This window comes from Scardinius erythrophthalmus, assembly GCF_964197995.2.
Source record: "Scardinius erythrophthalmus genome assembly, chromosome: 18".
In the NCBI taxonomy this organism is placed as follows: domain Eukaryota; kingdom Metazoa; phylum Chordata; class Actinopteri; order Cypriniformes; family Leuciscidae; genus Scardinius; species Scardinius erythrophthalmus.
This window is the reverse complement of record NC_138238.1, coordinates 30338997-30363884: the sequence shown is the minus strand read 5'-3', so window position 1 is coordinate 30363884 and position 24888 is coordinate 30338997. Positions and strand designations below refer to the sequence as shown.

The window sequence follows — 24888 nt, the reverse complement described above, 5'->3', positions numbered from 1 at the left end:
TTCACTCTCGGCTTATTTAACCGCAGCAAAACTGGACATGAGTCACGAATTTTGTCATCCTTATTTGAGTTAAGAGAACTGATAGGGATGTTCTTTTAATTGTTATTCAAGCAATGTATGTCTCGTGAGTCGTGACCAACTCACCATGAACACACTTCACCGCTGATCTCACTCGCGGTTCTCTCTGCCCGACTCGGGCTGGATCAGCAGGTTGCAGAATGTGTGGCGCGTTATACACGAGTGTTGCCAACAGGGACGGTGTAGAGTGCCCTCTGGTGGACAAACTATACAACGCCAACACTCATAACATGGTTGAAGGGTGTTTCGTCCGTTTTTATTTTATTTTTGAAAAATTCATTTATCGGCCGTTATAAATGCCGATACCGATAGTTTTGAAAATGCCTAATATCGGCCTGCCGATATATCGGTCGGGCACTAGTATATATATATATAGGCTATATACTCTCCCACATGCGTGCGCGCACACACACACACACACACACACACACACACACACACACACACACACACACACTGTCAATAGAAGCTTCTGACTTCTGAGGACACCACACCCATAATGAATCTAATCACAAACGATAAAACGATGCAAACAATTTTCGCAAATGGTAAAGATGTTTGTAATTTATAAATACTATAATGTCAGTGTGACTTTTTGATATACTCCATGTCTCAGTCACTTAGTAATATTATTTTTTCTATATCATGCTAGGGATTTTTCTTTTTACTGCTTTTATTTTAGTGCAATATATATATATATATATATATATATATATATATATATATATATATATATATATATATATATATATATTGTGAAAATAATATTACTAAGTGACCGAGACAGGAAGTATATCAAAAAGTCACACTGACATTATAGTGTTTATAAATTACAAACATCTTTATCGTTTCCGATTAGATTCATTATTTTGTCCTCAGAAGTCAGAAGCTTCTGACCGTGCGTGTGTGTTTGTGTGTGTGTTTGTGTGTGTGTGGTAGTTGGGTCATTTACTATTGGGTCAATATATATATATATTTCCCAATACGCATGTATAGCACACCTAAGACTGAAATAATCTACAAGAAGTTTGGGGGGAAGAAAGAAAAGGAAATTGCATTATTTGCTACTTTATTGCTAAATGCTTTTACAAAAAATAATAAATTGAGAAAGTATCTAGCAATAATAGAAATAAACACATTTAGTGAGCAAGATTTTTCAAGCAACCATTAGATCACCCTCTTGGAAATAATTTATGCAAGTGGAGCTGTCCAAGCAATCTCTCTCTTTTACTCCTGCCATCTTTCTATCTCCAGCCAAAGGGGATGAATTAGGGATGACAGAAGAAGAGAAGGGAACAAGGGAATGGAAAACAGGAGGCGGGTTAAAAATTGATTAATGTAATTATTGTGCTGGTTTGATTGAGTGTGGCAGTTTTTCCAGAGGATGCAATTTTTTGTTATTTTTTGGTCCCCATGAGGAAAACAGCTTACTAAGTGATTTGGAGCTTACGGAAATGCAGAAAGGTTTCTGATGTGTAGGTTTAGGGATAGGGTTAGGGGATAAAATATTCAGTTTGTACAATATAAAAATCATTGTCAATGAATGTTCCCATTAAACATGAAAACCTAACGTGTGTGTGTGTGTGTGTGTGTGTGTGTGTGTGTGTGTGTGTGTGTGTGTGTGTGTGTGTGTTAGAGAGAGAGAGAGAGAGAGAGAGAGAGAGAGAGAGAGAGAGAGAGAGAGAGACTATTATTTTCGTTTTAGATTTTAGATAACTCTTGTCATGCTGCAAACTCTCTGTTTGTGTGACCATGTTCCTACAGTCTGTGTGACCAATAATGGAATATTGCAACGAATTGGAAAAAGCTTCCTCTGCCTACATTTTTGGAAAACTCCCAGAACGTTCCTATACATACAATTCACTGCAGTTTCCAATGCTAGACGCTGTAAAACACCAATAACCTTTATTCCTTTTACACAAATTATGATTACAGGGACAGATAATTGAATAATAAAGATTTAATTTCGTGTGGTTTCTCATGTTATGGTCTCAAAACACTTTTACCATTGTGCATAATTTGTAATATAACACAGACATTTGCATCACATAATCCATATGAACGGATTGTCCGACGTAGTAAACTTGCTTGGTTGCTCACCTGGTACAGTATCACACTTGCAATGCAGGGTGCTTAGAGTCAAGACACTTGATAAAAGAGCTCAAAGACTTGAAGAAGCAAACTAAAATGGTTGAAATGGTTATCTTGGTTTTATTACCTATAAGAGAAGCATTAGTTCATGGTAGTTTTGACAGGAGATTATGCTCTATAATTTTTTCCTCCACACTCACACTCCAGACATTACACAACATGGTGAAAATTATAAAGAGAGTGTGTTCATCATGTTGTCAGAGCGAGAGTGTGTGTGGGAACACAGTGCGTGTTTTCATGAGGATGAGTAGATAAATGATGTGCTTTTGTGTCACACATCTAATGGTGAGAGGTCAGCAGTGTGTGTGTGTGCATTGTGAAAGGTTTTTTGTCTAAACCTTTGTGAGCCCTGTCTGAATATGTGCTAATGCTGCAACTCTTACCCATCGTGCTGCACTAATGTAACTCCTAAAAGTCTGAAATATCAGAGAGATGCATTGAGAGAGAGACAATAGTCACGGCCAGAGGAATGTACATTGAAAGGGTGTGTGCTCGTGTCGGTTAAAGTGATCTGCCTTTCTGTGCTGGCTATAGGGAAATTCTGCAGACTGGATTTAGATATGGTTAAATGTGTTAAAGAGATCACTGCAGTTGTGACCCTGGATCACAAAACCAGTCACAAGTAGCACGGGTATATTTGTGGCAATATTATGGGTCAAAATTATTGATTTTTCTTTTATGCCAAAAAGCATTAGGATATTAAGTAAAGATCATGTTCCATGAAGATATTTAGTAAATTTCCTACCGTAAATATATAAAACATTTATTTTTGTGTGTGTGAATGAAGCACCCTCAGATTCCAGATTTTCAAATAGTTGTATCTCGGCCAAATATTGTCCTATCCTAACAAACTATACATCAATGGAAGTCTTATGTATTCAGCTTTCAGATGATGTATAAATCTCAGTTTAAATAAATTGACCCATGTGACTGGTTTTGTGGTCTATCTATTTGTGGTATATCTATTACTGATATATAATGTTCGGAATAATGTTTAATAAGCTTGTCATTGATGCTAAATAACTCCCCGACTGTATTATACTGCTTACTACATGATTATTTACCTCACAAATAAATTAAGGTACATTAACCCTCCTATTACCTTTGGGGTCAATTTGACCCCATTCAGTGTTTAACGTCTCTAAATACATACTTTAAAACATTTTTTTTGCTTCATATTTAAAGACTTTTCCTAATTTAATGGGGACAACTGGGTAAACATAAAATTAACATGATGATAGGTTTTCAATGTTCTGTATGTACTTTTGTAGCATCGGTGTTCTTTGGGGTCAATTTGACCCCAGGCTCATTTTGCTGTATAAAACATATAAGAAATATCAAATTTTTGGTTGTTCACATTGGTGATTAGGCACAAATCCCACATTTATTTTGGATGATATTGAGGTCATTATAAGTTGAGATTTTATGATCTTCAAAAACCTTCACTTTGCTTTAGGGCCCTAACCTGACATTACCATATAGGCCTACTTCAAGTATTGCGAGAACCACTGATAGTTCACACGATATAGTGGAGGGGGGAATCGTAATTCTCACAAGAAATTAGATATTTCCAGTGCCAATTATATATTTCCAGGGAAGGGAAAACTTTGATATTTTGTTCCGTGGGGGAGGGGAAAACATAATATAGGGGAGGAGCAAATGTATGAAAGCTTCCACAGAAGCCTTATAAACCATTTCTCTTTGTGCTTTGTGAGCTCTCTCTTTATGCTCTTTCTCAATTGAAAATGACCTCTTAGCAAAGTTTTTTTGGGGGGGGGGGGTTTGGGTTCTATACGGACCTGTTCGCCAGCAAGACACCAGTCGACCCACCCGAAATGCAGGACGATGCCATACCAGCCATCGCGTCAGTGTTGACCAGTGAGGTCAGGCATGCGATCCAGAACATCCAGAAAGACCGGGCACCAGGGCTGGACGGAATCGAGGCTGAGCTGCTCAAAGAGGGTGGACCGATGCTTTGGGCAGCATTGGCCAGCCGTTTCAGCCGCTACATAGCGCAGAGAAGAACACCAGATCAATGGAAGACGGCCAAGACAGTGCTGTTGTACAAGAAGGGTGACCGCCAACAGCTGAGGAATTATCGGACAATCTGGCTCCTGCCGACCGTGTACAAGGTTTTCACCAAGGTGCTGTACAACCAACTAGCCAGGCAGTTGGACGAACAACAGCCATCCGAACAGGCCAGCTTCCGGTCTGGCTACAGCACAATGGACCACATCCACGTGCTGAACCAACTGCTTGAACGCTGCCGGAAGTACAAGATGCCCTTGGTACTGGCCTTCGTAGACTACGAGAAAGCCTACGACAGCATAGAGATCAATGCCGTACTGCTCGCCCTACAACAACTGGGCATCTCCTACGAGTACGTGGACCTTTTGCGGGAGCTGAACAGCGGATGCGCCACCAACATCACCTTGTCCAACCGGATACTTCCCACTTGAATGACAGGGTACAGCTGTGGCCAAATTTTAAATTTTTGCTGCTTCAGTTGTTATGATGTTGATTCACATTTTTCTAGATTATTGTGCAGAGTGATCAGAGGCATTTTACATCATTTCAAAAAGCTTTATCACAAAACCCCAAATTTCACTGTTTTTGTCCTTGGCACCAAATTACCAGCTAACATCATTTTACTAATCATATCATCAGCACATAATTGCTATAAGGAAGGAAGAAGTGCTTCCAATCAATTCTTCTGTTAGCAATGGTTTCCTCCAAAGAAAGATGGAGGATCATCTTTGCATCAAAATGTCTTCCATTTACCAGATCATCAAGAGCTTCAAGAATAGAGGTTCGGCTGCAGTGAAGAAGGCTTTAGGATGTCCCAGAGTGTCCAGCAAGTACCAGGAACTTCTCCTCCTGAGGAATCAGCTAGGGAATCATATCACCACCAGTGCAGAACTGCTCAATATTGGCAGCAGGTGTGGTGTAAGTGCATCTGCACACACAGCGAGGCCAAGACTTTAGGACAACGACCTGGTGTCAAGAAGGGCAGCAAAGAAGCCACTTCTCTCCAATAAAAACATCAAATATTGGCTGAAATTCTGCAGGAAGTACAAGAATTGGACAGCAGAAGACTGGTGCAAAGTTAATGTGTCTGATTAGAACATCTGGAAAATCGATTGTCCAGAGAAGAAAAGGTGAACGCTACCATGAGTCCTGTGTCGTGCCAACAGTGAGGCATCCTGAGACTATCAATGGGAGTGTCATATTGACCCCAAACCCATCCTTGATAAAATATATTGTATAATATAATAAATAAAAAGCTATTAAAACACCAAAAATATATATAATTTTTGAATTTTAGATAAATCAGTGACATTTTATAGTGATTTGCTAATTTGTCCATAGTCGTGCAATAGGTATTCTGGATGTATAAGGGGTGGGGGTGGGGGTGGGGGGTTGGTAGTGTTTTATTTAAAGGGCTATTTAAGTAGTTAACAAAGAAACATAAAGTACTTGACTTAAACCTTTGGGGAAAAAATCAAATTGTGGGGGTTTAAATTGCTGGGGTCAAATTGACCCCAGTGGGTAAAAGATGTTGGTAGATTTGAGGGTAACAGGAGGGTTAAACATTGATCAAAGTTAAACTTATTTTATTATGTGAGAAGAAAGAGAGTGTGGAGTGATTCAAGAATGTTAAACTAGCACAGCTGTGTTGTAAATCATTCAGATTATCAATTAATAAGGACTATTGTGTGGTTCCTGCTCAATACTATAATAACCAGCTCCATATGTCCATATGGATTGTCTGACATAGTAAACTTGTTCGGTATCTCACCTGGTACAGCATTGTCCTTGCAAAGTGAGCTCTCGGGCATGAGTCCCGTGAAACACGAGTCACAATAAAAGAGCCCAAAAAACTAAATTGAGATGGTTGCTTCAGAGAATGCATTTTTACAGAATGCTTGCCTTTTTTTGCCAATATCGGTTAGCTTCAGGGTAGGGTTTTGTGTAAGTCGCATTTTCAAATGCGATAAAAAATTAAAAAACGCAAACAAAATTGTTGCAAAATTTCATTTAATTTCCGAACTGCCACGCTATGCAACCAACAATCAACCATGCAAACAACCAACATAATGAAATTTTGCCAGATTCACACTCATCTGATTGTCTGAAATAAGACTGATTGCTTCTATTGTTCTCCTCATTTGTAAGTCGCTTTGGATAAAAGCGTCTGCTTAAATGATTAAATGTAAATGTAAATGACATCTTTTTCGGATCTTTATGCACTTTATGCACTTTTATGGAACGTTTACACCACAGATATATAGCCTATCAAAGATCATTTGTGTTTTTGCACATACTGTACATCCCAACATTGTCAAATGATCCCCGTTCACACAGATCCGTGAAAACGACTAAAAACACTGCATTATGCATGCCAGGCCAGTAGTTGGCAATGAAGAAACACTATATGCCCGCTAAACACATAATACGCATGCACAAATATGCGTTTTTGTAGTTTACACTGAGGCGGTAACGGTATCGTTTTTGAAAACTTGCACTTTCGAACCAGTTTTTAAAAACTGGCATTTTCAGGCCCCTAAATACCTGTTGTGGCCAAAATGCATAAAAAGTTTTCTGTTTTTAGTTGAAAGCTGTGTGTAAACGGCCCCATAGTACCACTCACTGGACATTTTTACTTTGAAAGTGTCACGAGCAAGGAGCAACGTAATGTTTTGCAGAAATTACGCCACAGTCACGTTTTTCCAATGAGCTTGTGTTCTACATGAATAAATCTATACTCATTATATTGACTCTTGACCTAATGTATTCCAGTGTCTTTTATTTTGTTAATTTGTTAGTTAACAGCTATTGCAATTTATTTTTATTGGAATTCGCATAAATGGTTCTTATTTATGACAGTTTGGAACTAGATATTTTAAACCAGCAGATAAAATTACAACAGATCCAATACTGTTTATTTGGACTTTTGTCTCCAAATCTGATTGATTCTGTGAGAATCTTTCTTGGTTATTTAGTAATGCATGCTTTTGCATCTGTGTCTTTCCAAATGTAACATTTTTCAAAAGTATCTTTCCCTCAGTATCTGCACTTGACAACCTGGTCCCATTGAGACTTCCTTCCCCATTTAATTTACATATGCTCCATCTCTCGTCTTTATCTCTTATTCTCTCTGTTCTATCAGTGGCTGTGATCAGCCGGGGTTCAATCCGTGTGTGATGGGTTTATTTGCTCTAATGATCAGCTTCACTGTCAGTGGGATGAGCTAATGAATACTAGAGTGTGTTTGGAGCGGCTCAAATCTGCTGATATAGCTGCCTGTGTCCTCTCAGCTCTTATCAAAGACATTTAAATGCTAATCAAGGGCCACAGTGACCCCCAACATGATGCCTGATGGGCTTCAGGGGGGCCGTTATCTAAAGTGTCCTGTAGTTAAGTGCTCGTCACAAGTGAGAGTCATGTAAAATTAGTCTAGTAAATTAATCTACTACTACTACAACAGAACAAGATGTAGTGAGCATATTCAGTATTTCAATGATCTAGGATGGGTTTGCTCTACAGCAAGACCACAAATCTACCACACACACTCTCACTATCTAGGCCAAATACACACACACACACACACACACACACACACACACTCCGCCTCCTCTTTTTTTTCTCCTCTTTGATATGCTGATCTTCTTCTTTTCTCTTTAATGAAGAGGTTTGGAAGTTATCCATTTCATTACCCCCAGCCTGTCCCCCACAAACACCCCCCGGGCTCCGGGGTATTTGTCATGGGGCAGTGATGGGGCTTTGTTTGCTGGATTTCTGATGTGCTATTAGCATCTGAACTGACTTTGATAGGACAGGCTCATTTCTACATCTCACGCTTATCCAGAACAAACACACAAAATGGAGACATCAATGTTACTGTGAATATCAGCTTAATGTCACATGCCTATCAGTGTGTGAAATATTTGATCCTCTGCAAGTGTGAAGGTTATTTCGGTCTAGTGTTGGTGTCCCATATTTTGCACTTTTTAGCTGCTATAGTTTCTGTTAGGTTTCAATGCAGATTTCTTGTTTTAAAAATGGGGAAAGAAAGTGTTTTCCTTTAAATGATGAAATGAAAATGGATTGACATTTAGTCTCTGAGAGTGGGGAATCTGCAAACCTCTATCATAACTGACCAACGTCCACAGATTTCCACTGCTGCACCATGACAATAACACGACAAACGTAGCACATCACAATCATTTTTTACTCTTTTTTTTTTGCTGTTACAGGTTTTAAGAACATACATTTTCAAAACAATAGTCAAGTGATTGAGTGTCATCATTTAACTCTGTAAAGCTGACATGTTAACCCTTAAATGCATGAAAGTTTCTCCAATCGTTATTACATATAACGATAGTCTTTAGTGACCCAGAACTATCTAACACGGATGGATCTCTAACTGCCACATTGGTAAAAAATAACTCTCCTGAAATTTTAATAACAATTACAAAAGAATAAAATAAAGCATATTTTGTTACCTTTTAGAACTTAGAAGGGTTCAATTTGAGCAGATGCTTTTTTCCTATTTTTTTCTTGTTATATTGTTTAAAGGGCACCTATTATGACTCTTATCACAAGATGTAAAATAAGTCTCTGATTTCCCCAGAGTATGTATGTGAAGTTTTAGCTCAAAATACCCAACAGATCATTTTTTACAGCATGTTTAAATTGTCATTTTTTGGAGCTCAGAAAAACATGCTGTTTTAGTGTGTAAAACAGTTTTAGTCCCTTTAAATGCAAATGAACTGCTGCTGCCGGCCAAAGGGTGGAGCCTCACGAGCTCACGCTCAGAGCCAGGACAATCTCATCTGATAATATCAGAACAGAAACTCTCAGTTGCGGTGTTCATTTCGACTCGGAGTCGGACAATAATGCCCACAGAGCCAGAGAATATATGCTGTATGGACATAGAACAGGTATAGTTTAGTTTAATTATGGTTATAACGTATTTGTCATCTGCTTTTATCCACTATTAATACAAGCCTGCTGTAGCAAACCCCGTCCGAATGATGACCAAAATATACTGACGAGTTCAGTGAAGTTTATTGTACATCACACAAAAGATAAGCATTAGTTTTACTTCAGAGAATCACTGTAAGAGCTGAATAAACACAGTAAAAGAAGTGAGCATTAAAGTCTTATCCATAAACTCTCTCTCTCTCTCTCTCCCTTTCATTATCATCAACATACACAGTGAAGTACACAAAACACTCATTACAACTAACAGTAAACAAATATATACACACCTCTTCAGTGGGTGCTTAATAAACTGATAAACCTTATATCCGTAAAACGACTCGATGAGCTGTCATAAAGTGCGCGCTCTCACTTTCATTTCTGCTGTGGTCAGTAACGTTAGGCCTGTTGCTCCGGAGAGTGTAAGCTGGATCACAAACAGTACAGATCCATCCTCGAGTAACAACGGGAGTAAATGAAGACTGATATGTTCATTCTTACATCCAACAACAAAACACCTTGATCGCTTAGGAGACATTCTTGTCTACAGCTGATCAAGCGTCGAACAATGGCGGACTCTGTGTCCAGCTCACTCAGGGCGGGTCTATGCTCAAACTGAAGTGTCACTCAACAGTAGTGGGCGGGGCCTGTGCAAAGTGACGTCACATTGCCTCAAATCTGAGAACAGCTTGTTCTGAGACAGTGCTTATGATTTATGGGGATTAAAAAAAAGGCACTGGGTGGATTTTTATCATTATAGGGTGGTTGTGTACACACACTGCCAAAACACATTTATGTTCAAACACCATGTAAAAGTGAATTTTGCATAATAGGTGCCCTTTAAAATGAATAGATTGAGGAATGCTAAGAAGATTGATGTCTAACTTTAAAAAATGTAATGAGGAGGAGGGTAGTGAACAATATCCCTGGTCAATAAAGACCCGAGGTATGCGTTATATGGGAGATATATTTGATGCTCACATTTTAACATGATTGTTCTAAAAAAAAAATGATGTATACATAATCAAGTAAACCTAAGTTGCTTGCAGTCCAGTAAATGTTCACAACATGGTAAAACCCGTGGCTTGAAATATTAATAGCAATATAAAAGATATTCTTATGTTATGTATGTCTATGTCTAAAAAACAGTTAAGATTTCACAGCAAAAAGACTTGTGTTTCATGACCTGAAGGTGAACATTTTTAGAATTATACTAATACTAATAGCCTTTTACTTACTAAAAAAAGTGTAAACTATCAATCAGACGCCTGAAGGCATGTAGTAGGTTGTGTACAAACAGGTTTTTCAGCAAGTTTTGATAGTGTTGATAATTTATAAGCTTTAGAAATGAATGTATCAAATATTATACAGTAGGCGTTATAGCTTTAATAACAAGCAATGGTCCGAATTTAAATATATAACAAATACAATTCAATTCACGTATCGGTTCCTCGTTCATGACAGGTTTAATGGGCCAATGTGAAGAACTTCCTTTTCTGCTGTGTAAACTCATGGAACGGCTGCTGATTGGACAGTAGCTCCAGTCCCACTGTTGGAAAAGGGGCTTCTGTCTCTACAACAATGCTAACTGTGTGTATCTTGCACAAATACAGTCACACTGCTGTTTGTATGCTGTGTATCAGATGTGTTTTGATGACCTGGGGCTGGTCTCAAGTTCATGTCATGTTTGGGGGAGTGTCATAACGGCACGCAGAGGACACAAACACACACATGAAATCCATTCAAAGTGTCCCCCCTCCCCCATCCAACACTCACAATGGTCTAATCCTCTCCAGCAGCTCTCAAGCCGAGAATGTTTCTTTTTTGGCTTACTCCAGCTCAACATCACGAGAATGGGCTTTTACAGCTACTTTGCGATAGATAGATGGATGAATGGACAGAGTGAGTGTGCATCAGAAACCACAGCGTCTTGTGAATCTGCTACATTAGATCAGTGTGAAATAAAGTAAAACCATGATCTTACTCTTCCTCTCTCTCACCGACTATAACCCTATTTGGACAGGTCTGGTTTTTCCAGAGGTCAGGTGATCTTTGTGATCTTAATCCCGTCTGAATTGAACAAATCTGTCTCTCACACAATATTGGTTAAAAAATACCAGTTTTTCAGCTAAATCGGGCGTCCTATAAGAAATAAAATCTCGTTTGAAATAGGAACGTCTGTGATTGTGGTACGTTATTTTTTCCACAAGCTTCTCATCATTTATTTTGACCAACCCGTTTATTTTGTAACTAAAGCTAGATTTCTTGTTGTGCCTGATGCACCTTCATTATGGATCTAGACCAGTGGCCAGTTACATAAACATAGCCACCATGTTAAGACTTAATAACTAGTCTGACCTACTAGCAGGTAGCCAATGGGTAATGAGTCTAACTTTTTGAATTCAAATTTGACCAATCTACGGTTTGATGTAATTTGACATAAAAAGTTATGACCAGTCTTACATTTTATTTATTAAGACTAGTCTAAAGAGTTTTTGCAACCAACCACATAATTTCACCCCTGCTTCTGTAGACAAAGTTTATTTCCAGCTTGCTTCAACACTCCTTCTTGTGAATTTCCAGCAATCCTGAAGACCTTGATTAGCTTGTTCAGGTGTGTTTGATTAGGGTTGGAGCTAAACTCTACAGGACAATGGCTCTCTTGGATAAGGGTTGACCTCTAATCTGGACCATTTGCCAACTTTCTTTATAGAATTGTATAGTCTCATGGTATCCGTTAACTATTTTACGGATCTGTTTTACGAGGAGGGCGATTTTGTATGAATTTGTGCGATGTGACTCATACAAAAACATGGTGAGTAAGCAGATTGTGCAAAAACATACAGATGAGAACATACAAATTCACGTGATTTAGCCGCCAATTCGCCCCCCAAAAAAAAAAAAGTAAAATAGTTCCGAACTGCTTCTTTAAAAGGATAGTCCACCCAAAAATGAAAATTCTAATATTTTACTCACCCTCGTGTCGTTCCAAACCTGTATGATTTTCAAGATATTTTGAGGAATGTTTGTAATGAAGTTTGGTTTCCATTGACTTCCATTATATGGACGACAAAAAAAACAAAAAAAAACAATGAAAGTCAAAGGGAACCAAAACTGGTTGATTACCAACATTCTTCAAAATATCTGTTTTTGTGTTCTGCAGAAGAAAGAAATGCGTATAGGTTTGGAACGACATGAGGGCACAGAAAATGATGACAGAATTTAAATTTTTGGGTTAACTATCCCTTTCATTCCAGGTGTAAATGGTGCCTACGTTAGTGATGTATGGTTTCTCTATGAAAAGACTGTTTGGGTAAAGGTGTATATTGGTCATTACAGCATGTAATGGCTGCCGTACATCAGCTGCATGCCATAAAGACCTCTTGCCAGAGCAGCAGCGTGTGCCATAAATGCTTAAGCATGCACTATAGGGCACATTAAAGGGGCCATGCCTCTCTGTGTTTGAGAAATTATGGGTCAGAGAGGATAAAGCTACAATGCAAGGCCGTGTGGAGGTCTGTTGTGTGTCCAGAAGTCAGTTGTGTGTCTAGATTTATTATGGCTGTTACAGCTTTGATGCACTTAAAGCGATAGTTCTCAAGTTGTTGGATTTCTTTCTTCTGCTGAACAGAAGAAGATATTTTGAAGAATGTGGGTAACCAAGCTGTTGATGGAGGAAAAATACTATGGAGGTCATTTAGGGCCCATCAAATGACAGAAATATTCTTCTTTTAAGCTTTTACTGAGTTTGAAAGAAATAAAAGTTTATTTTAAAAGCCATTTTTACATATATCCGAGAACTAAGTAACATGTATGCTTGTTCAAATATTAGTTGTTACAATAAAAGTTAGTTATTTCACAATGTGCTGAAAAAAGTGTTCCCACATCACCAATCCCAGATTCCTGATTTCATCCTGCCTAGTTAAACCACATCTTAAAATCTAATGCACAGGCTCAATGATCCAAGAGCAGACTAGCTCAGAGCTCGTCCCTGTGGGCTTAGTTCACAGCTAGAGTTTCCTCAGTCTTTCCTCCTTTTGGCATTGCACTAAAAGATGAAAAGCTGTGTTTGGTTTGAGGAGGGATTTATTGGTATTAGAACAACACAAACTGTGTGGCGCTTAGAGGCATGGGCGTTGGAGGAAGTCAAACCCAAATGATGTTGCAATACTCCAATTTGTCATTCAAACAGTACAAATGCCTCAAATACATTTTTGTTACTGCACCAAAACACAAAATCTAAATTCTGAGACCATTTTGTTGGGGAAACCTAAAAAACGCATTTACATTAAGATCAAATCAAGAGATACTTGTTCTGCAAAATCATCAGGATTTTAGTAGATCACTCAAACATTAGATTTAAACATTATGATTTTTCAGTAGGAGAATTTTGACCTTCCTTGAAGACCCTGGATGAGCCCCCAATTTATGTTACTCAAATTAATTTTAAAAGGGTTTAGAGCTTTTAAGATTGGGCTCCTAGAACTCTGCATAAAAATAAAAGTGTGCTCTTCCAGGGAACTCGAGTTCAACATCAATGCAAGCTTTTATTTCTGTCATTTTACACTTTTCCATGGAGAGACCTTCTGAGAATTTATTCGGGTAGGTACGGCAACCTTGAAAAGACCAACCTAATGCATTTGAAAAAGCTGCATTTGGCTGATGACAACCTATGTGTCCCGTTTAAGGCCAAACACTATTGTCCTGGTTTTAGGGCACCTTTCTTAACTTCCAGGAAATAATATATTTTAGTGTGGGTTATAAAAATAGTTTAACACCCTCAAAGGTTCTATCCACAATTACTGCCATTAGTCTGGCCCATAAACCCACCTTTACCCCCTTATCCCCCCTTTATCACCACACTCAAACACTGGCTGCCCTGTCATGGGGGGGAGGTCACTCATCAGAGCCTTTGTGTGTGTCTCTTATGTAATCTGCCATGTGTTAATGAGGTTTAAATTAAGAAATAGTTTTAGAATAAATGCACTTCTCTCAGTGTTGAGATATTTTACACAACACAATTAGGTTTTCACCCATCCTTCCCAGTGAGTCACAAAAATCTCACACCCCATTTCCTCTTTCTGATGAAGTTCATGCTAAATGAAACTCTTGAAACACACACATATTCACTCTCAGACTCCCTGTACGTACCGTATGAGGGATAGAGTTGCTTGCACCATTAAGCGTTAAGATTCTGTTAAGGTTTATCTAATAATTCATCCATCCATTTTTGGGGTCAGCGTCTCAGACCATAGGCAGGGAATCAGTTTCACCAAAATGTAAAACTTCTTCCAACTTTTCAGGGTTACATTTAAACATTGTTTTGAACCTGGTTTTAATAAACCTAGATTAGTTGTCTTGCTCTTTTTAAAGGATACATAACATGCACAGTTTCACCTAATCTCATGTTAATCTTGAGTACCTATAGAGTAGTAGTGCATCCTTAATATCTCCAAAAAGTGTTTAGTTTTATTATAATTTTAAAAGAAAAAACAGCTTTCCGATTCTCTCCGGGAAAAGCCGAGGTCCTGGAGGCGGAGCTATAGAGTCAAGCGGTAGTGCTTGATTTCCAGCAAAAGACAGAAATCTGATCCAGTTGTACTTACATGACTGGGGTCTTTTATCACTGGGACCGCTCCACGTTTTAATAGCAAACGATTTGCAAATCCAGCGTCGACCTGAGCCTTGTTAATAAAACATTCGTCACTGAAATGACCAGAACACACAACCGCACTTCCTACACTCCGTTGCTGCCCCGGAAAAACAAACTGCATCCACTGTTCCTGTAACACTGGGTTCTTTGGAAAGCTGAACACGGTAAGCTTTCCCTCACATCCAAATACACACTTTTTTGGAGACATTCTTGAACAAATCCTATGCAGCGCTGGCTGCCGATGATTTCCTGTTGAAGCGCGTTGATGTGCGCGGTCTCGCTCTCCTCTGGTCGACGTGTGCGCGGGCGCGCTTTTCTGAGAAAAATGCTCATATAAGGAGTTCCACTCTGATCTACGTCATTAGATCCACGATCGAAAAAAAAACAGCCGAAACTTGCACCAACCCGGAAGTAAGATTTTCGGCACAGAAATTCTCCGTTATTCGTCCAAAATATTTTTTTTAAACTTTGCCCATGTTTAGCATGAGAATCCATCTCTTTAACAGTGTAAACAACTCTGAATACATGAAACACCATTGTACCCCCCCTTTAAATTAAATAGATTAAATAGAAAAGTGACCTTTATCTGTTTGTTTGTCTCTTCAATAATATTACTATATCAAGTGATATAATTCATATTTTTTTGCAACTTTGAACTTTGTATGTGACAGTGTTATTAGAGTTAATTAAAACTGTTGCCAGCAATTAAACTGCCATTATTGTAGAGCGGAGAAGGACTGGAGTGCTATAGAGGAATGCTGAGTTCACTATCTTATCAGCAGGTACTGCATTAAAACACACACAGTTTTATATTCACCCTCTGCTTAGGATCACTGTGACATTTGACTCAGGAGTACACAACACTTGATATCCATTGACCCAAATTCACAACATACTGTGGACATACGGTGCTCACATTATGTTATATATTTCATTGCATTAGTCAAATAAATCTCAAAGCTAGTAGCATGTCGTAATTACTTTAATGATTCTGAGCTGTAAAAAGCCTTCACGTGCTTGTAGAACTTGTAATTACAGTGTGTAAACTCTGAGAGCTATGACTTGTATCACCTGACCACTGCAGATTTAAAGTGTGTTTCGACTTAGTGTGCAGACTGATCGGTGTATGACATTAACGTACCGTGAGAGCGATTAGAAAGCATAAAGAGCTTTATTTACATAATTATGACATGGTGTGAACGCAGGAAAATTAGATAAATAGAGAGCTTTGGTGATAACTTAGTGAATATTTCATTAGTACAACAGTAATTTCACGCTAGAAATTACATAAAAAGTGGAAAATGTTGGTCAAAAACGCACAGGATTGTGGGATATCAAAAGAAACAAAGGATAGATCTGCTGCCTTCAGAAATCGGATGAAGGTCTCTCAGGAGACAGGAAGTGGAGCTAACACTGCATTCCGACATGCCTCGATACATTTCTACTTTGGAATGCATCCTCCAAAGGCAGCATTTTTAAGCTTTCGGACGCAGCCATGAAGTCGGTTCCCCTCAAGTTTACTCAGGTGTTCTAGCGGAGTATCCACAGGTGTAGTTCATCACATTAACTGTGTTCCGATAATGGGACCATGATCCACAAACGGGCACAATACCCATCTTCATTTTGAACAGCATATCTATTGATTTATCATTTCAGACCTAACAACCTTCTTTATTTTTGCTTGAAAACTTGGTTTGTGCTTTCTTTCTTTAAAATGAACGCCACCTGGTTTTATATTTTTCGTTTTTTAATGCAATGACATTGTGTCAAAACACCTTTAGACTTTGAAGAGTTGACAACCCTTTACAATAATTAGTAAAGAAATTGACATCAACAATTAATGCTTTAGAAATATTTTTTCATTGTTAGTTAATGTTAACTAATGTTAATAAATGGAACAGTATTGTTAAGTGTTGAATCACTTTTCTATGACTTTTGAACAATGTTTTGCAAAACAAGGGTTTACAGACATCACATTACATCAGGACTTAAGGGTGCATTTCATCTTGTGCACTGTGAATTCAGGGTGTTTCCTCTTTTTTGACTCAACTTTTGAGTTGATACTTTCGATTTTCCATGGAGAAGAAACAAACAAACAGTGATATGCACAAAAAGCTGTAGGCTCCAAGAAGGTGGTGTTGTTTTTTGACTCATCTGAGGCTGTTTCTCTGGAAACTTTCAGCGTGTCATTCAAAGAAAGCTCTCTTCTTGCTGCGTGTAGTTGTGAAGGCTGGTGAACAAGGTGGAACGCCTTTGTGTGGTGTGATGTCAGATGAGAAAGGCATGGAAGCGAATCGGTGTCATGGAGTGGGTCATTGAGAGGTGAGGCTGACTGCTTCCACGGGTTCAGCAAAAGTTCAGCTGCATAACATTAGGCAAATTAGTAAGGCCGGAATGGAGAGAGAGATAAATGAAACTTGAGAGAACTGAAAGAAGGAGGAATTCCTAAAGTTTTTTTTTAAGAAAGGAAAACTTAGAGGACGTGTCATAAAATTCATAAAATGTGACGGTTTGACAAATAAGAGATGCTATTACTGTTTAATCCTTGATGCATTTTTTGACGAGCTACCCCAAATATACAGCTGGAGTATATATGAGGTTTATTCTTCAGTTATGTGTGCTTGTCTAATACAAAAAAAAATAAATAATAAAAAAGTTTTCTATCAAAAAAAAACAAGTAATAAAAATGTTTGCTATCAAACTATGTTTCATCTAAATTCCAACATGTATTATATATCCTGGAATAATAATGTTTGATGCATAGTGTGTGATTGTATGAATTTAAATTTCCAAATATTTACTGCTGACTACAGCTGGTTTGATAGAACACTGAATAAAGCTCCTCTCGGATGGATGGATGGATGGATGGATGGATGGATAGATGGATAGATGGATAGATGGATAGATAGATAGATAGATAGATAGATAGATAGATAGATAGATAGATAGATAGATAGATAGATAGATAGATAGATAGATAGATAGATAGATAGATAGATAGATAGATAGATAGATAGGTGATCAGAAATGTTAACTCTCTCAGTTCATGCATTCCCTGGAAATCAAACCCATGATGACCACATTGCTAACAAACACCATGCGGTACTGTTTTAGCTCTTTTCTTAGTATTTATTTATTTTTGTGTAGGGACATTCTAGGCCTGCTATATATATATATAAAAAAAACCTTGCATCATTATTTTGCTTGACTAAAAAGTGAGAGCGACGTAATGTGGGCGGGCCTTTGGAGATAGAGACGTTAAGGCGGGCGGAGATTGACGGCATATGGGCGGGGTCTGAACGCAGTCAATCGGTTCGTCACCGCGAATGGGCGGGGCTTATAGACAGCTGCTCGCTCTCGTCAAGATCTTCTCACACTCTCAGCAGCTCCGCGCGCACGAACAGCAGCTCACACAAGCTTATTAAACGCGCTTCTGTGTGCTGTTTTTTTAACCGGCAGGACACGAGACATTTAAAAGGAACCTCTTTAATATTGCTGCGCGAGTTTGATGATATCAGGAGGACACAAGCGAGACAAAATAATCACATCATCAAATCGGAGCTTCGCAGATAATTCTGGACCAAACTCACCTTTCAACACTGAACATTTCATGGATTTATTGATGCCTCGTCCGTTCAGTATTTAACTATTGTATTAATTAATCGATCAAGATTTGGAGTAAAAAGGAACACAGTATAGGCTATGCGGTCTAAAAGACTTCTTAGAAATCGCATTTTGAAACGAGGACATTGTTGATTCTTTATGTGAATATATTTTTGCAAAAAGTATTTTAGCGGACATTGATCGGACCGAACCGGATCTCTGACCATGCACACGCACTTCAGCTTTAGTTTTACTCGCTTCTGTAGTTCCTGATCTCCTCTGGGAATCTCTGGGATGGATTCATCTCTCTGTTAAAGCTCTATGTTGAAGTGCACAGTCGTGACTGTTTCATTGAGGAATCGAGTCCGATCTGATCATGTATGAGAGCGTGGATGTGAACCCTTTCCTCATGATGGATTACTATAATCAGAGCAGAGGATGTCTGATCCCGGACAAGATGCCACATCCCTTCAGCTCATCCATCAGACATCAGCACTGGAGCGGATCCAACCACTGTACGTGCACTTTCATTCAGCAAAACGCTTTATGTTTCTAGAGTCTCCTGAACTAAACGGCATTCTAGTTCAGCTGATGTGATTCAGTCTGTGTTAGTCATTCATATAGCTAGCCTACTGATATTTAAATCCAGCTGGTTGACCCACTTATACACAAACACGGGCTCGCGCACACGCACACGCGCGCACACTGCTGCTCCTGTCTGCATAGGAGCATGCAGATTTCCCGTCTGGATTTAACATGTTCGTTTATTTCTTACCAACCAATGTTGTAAAGATAACAACCAGACAGTTATACTAATATGTAGTCATTCATATAAGCAAGGTTGGCTCTTGAGAGCTGCTTATGACCATTGACATGCTGAGCATTGATGGAACCATGCAAGAATATGAATGAAATTCGAAGCAAGGCTAGACTCGTGACTATGAAATTGTGTTGCGCTTAATGATGAAAATGGTGTTTTATATGTGAGAGATGACTGTGATGATGAGAGAAAGGAATTGAACAGAAATTTGAACAGAAGTCTAACAGGAGTTGGTGGTGTAGCTTTTAGAGCCATTGTGGATGGTGACCTGGGGCGCGCAGGGTCACAGGACATATGACCTTTGACATAGAAACATTGACGTAAACTGAAACCTTACCAAAAGAGTGTCTGAAATATTCACAGTATTGAGATCAAGTGCATCAGATTCTCAGCCAACACTGTAAAAAATGATCAATAAGTTATGACAACATATGTTTTAGCATTGCTTTAGCTCATCAAAATAAGTTAAACTTTTTTAAATTAGGCTATACTAGAGTTTAATGCAATTTAAGTTGATTGTACTTAAAAATTTAAGGCAGCATTTTTTTTTCTTTACAGTGAACACAGGGATCCTCAGTAAATGAAAAATTCTCTAGTCACATACATTATTATTACATTATGCATAGGGTTGACCTAGTTTCTCAGTTAACAACTTGTCCTGGATTCATTCAGTTCAGCCCAACAAACACAATTACATTTGTTCATTAAAACCATTTTTACATTCATATTCTATATCGAACAAAGATAAGCTATAGAACCAAATATCCATCAACTCACACTGTAATCATCTCATTTTTAAGAAAATACTTTCAAAACCAAGGCTGGACAAAAAAAAAAAAAAAAGGTGGGCGATCATAATGATACATTAGTTATAATATCTCTTCTGGTAAAACACTTCAATAGCATCATTGTAGTAAAGATCAGTACATTTTGGTTTTGTTGGAGGAGTATGGATAAGATATGCTTTATATAAGTGTACTTTGAGTCGTCAGGAGACCCTCACTCTTGGCTAAAGTGCACTATAGGCCTTCTCTGATAGCACTCAATTACATAATGAAACTGCTGTTTATGTGCCATTGCATGTGTGCTTTTACATGCACCATTTACTATATTAAAATAGTGTTTGAATTATGATAAATTCCAGTTTGCTTGATCAGCCCTGCACTTTTCTGTTTTGCAAGAGCACTCCACTCCCACATATCCGGACATCTTTGAAACTTTAAAATGTACAACATTCATAAAGAATCTTGATACAGTTTGAATTTTGCAACACATTTTTTGGATGCTAAATATTATTTCTCATGCCATTTGTGGTTTCTGGCAAATCTAATATAGCACAACAGGGATCGTCCACTTTTTTGCCAGTCTTGGTTTTGGAAGTATTTTCTGACTTTTATGCCATGAATCTAACTAGGACTGAGTTGAAACACAGCATTACTGTATTTGATTCCAAGCAAATGTGTTTGAAAATATATAAAGTTATGCAAATAAGCAGTTATAATGTTGGGATAACAGTCTGAAGAAGGTCTGCATGATAACTCGCTCATGAATAAGAGCGAGAAATGAGGGTGTTGATGTGTTCGTTCAGACTGACGGCTCAGGCTCTTTACGGGGGGTCAGTCTGGATCAAACAAACTTGATCTTTGATAGTCGGCTTCTCTCAGCGCTGAGGAGGGGTTTCCAGAGAGATTACACACCTCAGCGTGAAGGAATGTGCTGCCTCTTATTCACATGACAGTCACTCACACACACACACACACACACACACACACACTCCCCTTCACGCTGTACCCACAGACCTTTACACACACTCCTCTTTACACGCGTACAGTTCTTACTTACATTCTCTATTTTTAAATTCTAGTCATGGATCTCATGGCTTTGCACATTCACATGCATTGTTGTGCCATGTGATGTGTTGTCTCTCTGAGCTCTTACTCTTATGAAGAGTGTGTGTGACCGGCGGTATATCCCAACAGAAAACAGCCTCTCCTTCTGTATGTGTACCGAACTGTTAGCCATGTGCATGAATTCTTCTACGCAAATATTTCACATTTCTCACTAGCTGAATTGAAACTATAATAGCCCTCAAGTGTTTGTGAGAAGTTCCTACTTAAGAATTTGGAAGGTGATGAAAGTATGATGTGTACCGATGCAGTGTGTGTTCTTGTCATTTTGGGTCAGAGTTGGGCATTTTCCTAATTCTGTCTATTAATAAACTAACTTATATACACAGGAAGCTTTTAGCACTGTTGCAGCTAAATTAATAACAGGATGTGTATTGACACTTTAGCACTTTATCCACAGAGAGTGATGTGTGTTAAATGTTATGTTACACAAGCTTGCCGTCTTATATGGAGCAATATATGCAGTTTTTCAACATCCTTAAATTGTTCAGTCAATATTGAATTAGCAATATATATATTTGCGCTGTTTTTTTTGTTTTTTTTTCACTTGATGGACCAAATTTTTTTTTTCAAGGATGTTTATAAAAGCTACTTAAATATCCTAATTTAACTAGAGTTATCGTTCTTTATGCGAACAGGCCTTTACTGTGTTCAGCTGACATGCAGGAATTCAGTCCGATATTAAGTTCTCTGAGAAGGACTAGGATTGAGTGCTCTGGAACGCTCTCTGTTGTCATTGACTTGCTTATGTCAGTACTGATTCATTGTAGAAGCAGCAAAAGATGAATTTTACCTTGATGTTTGACTTGGAAGTTACCAGATAATGGGCGATATACCTTTAAAAAATTTTTTTATGAAAAAGTGTGTGCTTTGCATTGCATTTGAAGAAAAACATTTGTGCATTTGTGGCTGGTTGTCATGGCTTTTTAAGGTTACCCAGGTCACAAGAGGCCATCCCAAGTCTCTATGATATTCTGGTTTGAGATATGGTATAAGGGATTTTTTTTTATCGTCAGCCAGATGTTTAGTAAGTATTCACTCTTATGCAACCTGAGCTCATTCTATCAGTCTTTGGAAAGAAAAGAGACACTGGTAAATAATTTTTTTGATACGATTAACTGCTTCTTCAACCGGATGTCTTTAAAGGCTCTTGTATAAGATCGTATCTCAGGTAATGGCAGCTGCAGTGTGACAGAGTCAGGTTCGTTTAAATATTTTATATATATATGCCTGTTCCACTTATTTTTACATTGTTTTTTTTTTTTTTTTTTTTTTTTTTGCCGCCGTGTTGAACAGTAATCTCAGACAACTTAATCCAGAAATTTAAATCAAAATTTTAATTAAAAAAACGCAATGGTCCATCCGACCAATCAGAGCACATTGTGCTTTTTAGCAGTGGGGGCTTCATTGAGACCAGAACTAAACTGAGCGTTACTGACAGACTGGAAAGAGAGGTGCTGCAACAATGTAAAATTTGTGGGGGCAAAAACAAAACAAAGAAAAAACAAACATATATATATGAAAACCTATTCTAGTAGACCCTGAAAACAAAATCAAGACTTTCAAAGGGCATTATAGGTCCCCCAAGTGATACCACTCTTTTGAAAGGTGGTGTAGCCTATATTTACAATCAGAGCAGTATCTGTTTAAATGGAATAAAAAACATCGATGAACAAAAAAATCAGTGAACAGTTTTTTTTGTTTTGTTTTTAACTATGAATTTTATATGAACCATCCAAACAAACCCAAAATCGAAGCAATGAATCAATTGAAGCAATTACGCGTTTAAGGCCAAAAAGAAATGCAGCCTGTTCAACTTTACAGATTTGCGCAAGACTTACATTTCTTTTTATGGAAGAATGTGCATTTTAATGCACTATATTAAAGTAAAACATCTCTGACTGGACCAGATGAAAGCACTGATACACACACACACAAACTCTCATGCCTGCTTCAGATAATTGAGTTTTGCTTTAGCTTATCTGAGGATCAGAATTCTATTGTACGTAGGAGGAATGTTTGTACTGAACTAATTTCTATGTGTGTTCGTGTGTGTGAGCTGGTGGAAAGAAAACACTTGAAAGTGAATACTTTCATCTGAACTTGAATGACATCTGCTAACAGACTCTGACGTATGATTGGCCTAAGACCAGGAAGTATTTTTGTGCCAAATGCGCTGCATGTTTGCAGACTTAAACAAGTGTTCATAGAAATAAGGAGACTGTGTCTATGTTTGGCTGTTCTTGTTCTTTGAAAAGGTCCTCACAAATATAGTGAAACATGTCCAAAGCTGACTGGGGAGGCATGTGAAGCTCTTCTTATTTTGAGTAACATGTTTTTTTAAATGTATAAATAAATCAGTGATCCATTCATAAAGACACTCGCTTGCTTTGTTCCTAATTGAATCAGCCGTTTGAATGAATCGGTTTAATGAATTAATTAATGACTCAGTAAATTCACTCATTAAGACTGTGACTCGCTGCTTAACCAAAAGGCTTGGACTGCATTTAGTCCTTCTCTACTTTAACTTTGTATTACTAGTCTTCATGAAACCTTGTTGATGACTAGTGTTTATGTGAATGAACGAAGGCTTACATCTCCATTAATACAAGCAGTGTTGTCATAAACTCTGCAAAAACAGTCCAACTGGCTTATAGTTTCTGGTGACACTAGGTTCCTTTCAGGGTTCTCAGAGGTAATCTCTCCAGTTGAACTCCAACTATCCTGAATTGCAACAAAGGCTTAAAACATGGTTGAAATTCAGTTGTGTGAGCGATATGATTCTGAATACTCCAGAAGACAATGGGAAGTTGTGAATGTGTGAGAGTGACTGCCACCTTTCATTGTCCCAGGAATGTTCCTAATTTGCTTGTTTGTTTTTATTTCTGGATGTCAAGGAATCTTATTTCTTTATGTTACATTCCCGAGATCTGTGCTAATATATGGGCACGTTGATGTGACATACTTTTCACATGTTCTGTTTGTTGGTCAGTTAGCAGACAGAATCTGTTGACATTTTGGAATTGTATGATAATTGGGGGAAAATTATGTAAAACGCATTTAATTATTCTTTCATTTTGGCTTACTGTCTTTTTACCCTTACATTTTTGTGTGACTGGTTCATTTAAAAGTGTTTTAGTCATGTAGAATTAAGTATGCTATTACAATAATTTGTGACAAAATGGTTAATGATTTTCATGTTTTTCATCTGATATTTTTCCCTGACATCCATAAAAAGTGAGTCATGGTTTCTTGCTCCAAAAACAATCTCAATTTATTTTTTCATGACTATTTTCCACCCACTCTCTGTACCATAGCAAACAGGCTGTACCTTAAAGGCATAGTTCACCCAAAAATGAAAATTAGCCCATGATTTACTCACCCTGAAGCCACCCTAGGTTTATATGATATTCTTCTTTCAGACGAATGTAATCGGAGTTATATTAAAAAAAAATGTCCTGGCTCTTCCAAGCTTTATGAATGGAGTAGGGCTGTACTGTCCTAGTCGATTAGTCGATTAGTTGGTCGATACGTTCTGGTTCGACCAAAATTCTGATTGGTCGATTTTCTGCCGCGTTTATTTCATCAGTTTTGCCGCGCTGAGGCGCGCTCATTTCATCAGGTGGAAAGCACTAACTGCTAATGGGGGTGTTTTCAGAATACCCTTGTTTCACTGTAACAGTCTGTCTTCA

At 38.1% G+C, this 24888-nt stretch overlaps 1 protein-coding gene across 5 annotated transcripts in view; it reads left to right on the top strand.

Moving 5' to 3' along the window:
* Positions 1-24888, top strand: part of raraa (retinoic acid receptor, alpha a) — a 202345-nt gene that overhangs the window by 149473 nt on the left and 27984 nt on the right. Inside the window, exon 1 of one of the 5 annotated variants that reach the window (XM_081393228.1) lies at positions 18242-18984. The exons of 3 other annotated variants lie outside the window; for them this stretch is intronic. In XM_081393228.1, coding sequence (XP_081249354.1) covers positions 18846-18984 — 139 coding nt within the window. In that variant the 5' untranslated portion in view covers positions 18242-18845. Of the gene's footprint in view, positions 1-18241; positions 18985-24888 lie in introns of those variants that run through there. One more of the 5 variants, XM_081393230.1, reaches the window with a different exon arrangement.